At 67.2% G+C, this 1,100-nt stretch overlaps 1 protein-coding gene across 1 annotated transcript in view; it reads left to right on the top strand.

The window, feature by feature from the left end:
• Positions 1–1,100, top strand: part of CTTN (cortactin) — a 36,952-nt gene that overhangs the window by 4,974 nt on the left and 30,878 nt on the right. The window contains 1 exon segment of the mRNA XM_015560200.1: positions 385–495. Within this exon segment, the coding sequence (XP_015415686.1) occupies positions 385–495 (111 nt within the window).

Consider the following 1,100-nt stretch of genomic DNA (forward strand, 5'->3'; position numbering starts at 1 on the left):
GTGACCGGCCTGCCGGGGGTGGCGCACGTCCAGTCGCCGCTGGCTGGGCACGGACTGAGTAAAGCGCGTGCCTGTTTCTGTGTGTCCCGAAGTGAGTGTTTTCGTTCTGCTTCTGGGGTCACATGGCGTGAAAATGCCCCCCGTGAGCAAAGTGGCTGTGTTGCCCACTGTCTCCCTGGAGACCTTGGGCGCTGCAGGCTGCTGGTTCCTGGGCGGGGCCTGGCCTCAGCGCCCTGTCTTCACGCCCAGTCCTGCCAGAGCCCCCCTGGCCTCCCCGTCAGGGCGTCTCAGTGAGGAACCCCACACCACCAATGGGCTCCCCACTTAGAACGGGTGCGGGGGCGCGGCATGGAGGTGGCCTAAGGCTGCTCTTGCTCCTTCCAGTCGGCCGTCGGCCACGAGTACCAGTCGAAGCTGTCTAAGCACTGCTCGCAGGTCGACTCCGTCCGCGGCTTCGGAGGCAAGTTTGGAGTCCAGGTGGACAGAGTGGACCAGGTGAGTGGTGTGTCGGGAGCCAGGACAGCTCCCTCCAGGTCGGCCCCGCGGTGTCCTCTGGGCCTGTGAGGCGACACGGAGGAGCTCCCGAGCCTGACCTGCCTCCCCGGCTCTGAGGTGACAGCTGGGGTCAGAGGCTGGGTCAGTGCGGGCCCCGGTGCGCGCTGCAGAAAATCTGCGTTGCATCTGCCCCCCCACCCCCCGTCACTCCCCACCCTCCACCCGATGGACTGGGGCACTGGGGCCCCTTAGATCTGCCCAGGAATGTGCCAGCGGGGCCATTTCTGCCCACCCTCCCTGCGGATGGCGCTGTGCTTGGCATGGAATGTGGGGCTGCGGCTCTGGGCCCCGGCTGCCGTCTGGTGGCTTCATCAGCCCGTTTCACGGCCCAGCCCTCGAGAGCCTGGGTCTGGAGCGGGATGTCGGTCCGCCCGCCCCGATTAGGTGTGGCGATTAGGCGTGGTCTGTGAGACGGGGAGCTAGCATCCGTCTCCTGGGCTGTGCACGGGGCGTCCTGTGCCCGTGGTCTGTTTGCGCTGCTCTGGGCAGAGCTCACCTGAGAAGCAGGTCTGTGTGGCGGGGCATCTCCCGAGGGGCGGGGAGGG

Source organism: Myotis davidii, unplaced genomic scaffold, assembly GCF_000327345.1.
Source record: "Myotis davidii unplaced genomic scaffold, ASM32734v1 scaffold3211, whole genome shotgun sequence".
In the NCBI taxonomy this organism is placed as follows: domain Eukaryota; kingdom Metazoa; phylum Chordata; class Mammalia; order Chiroptera; family Vespertilionidae; genus Myotis; species Myotis davidii.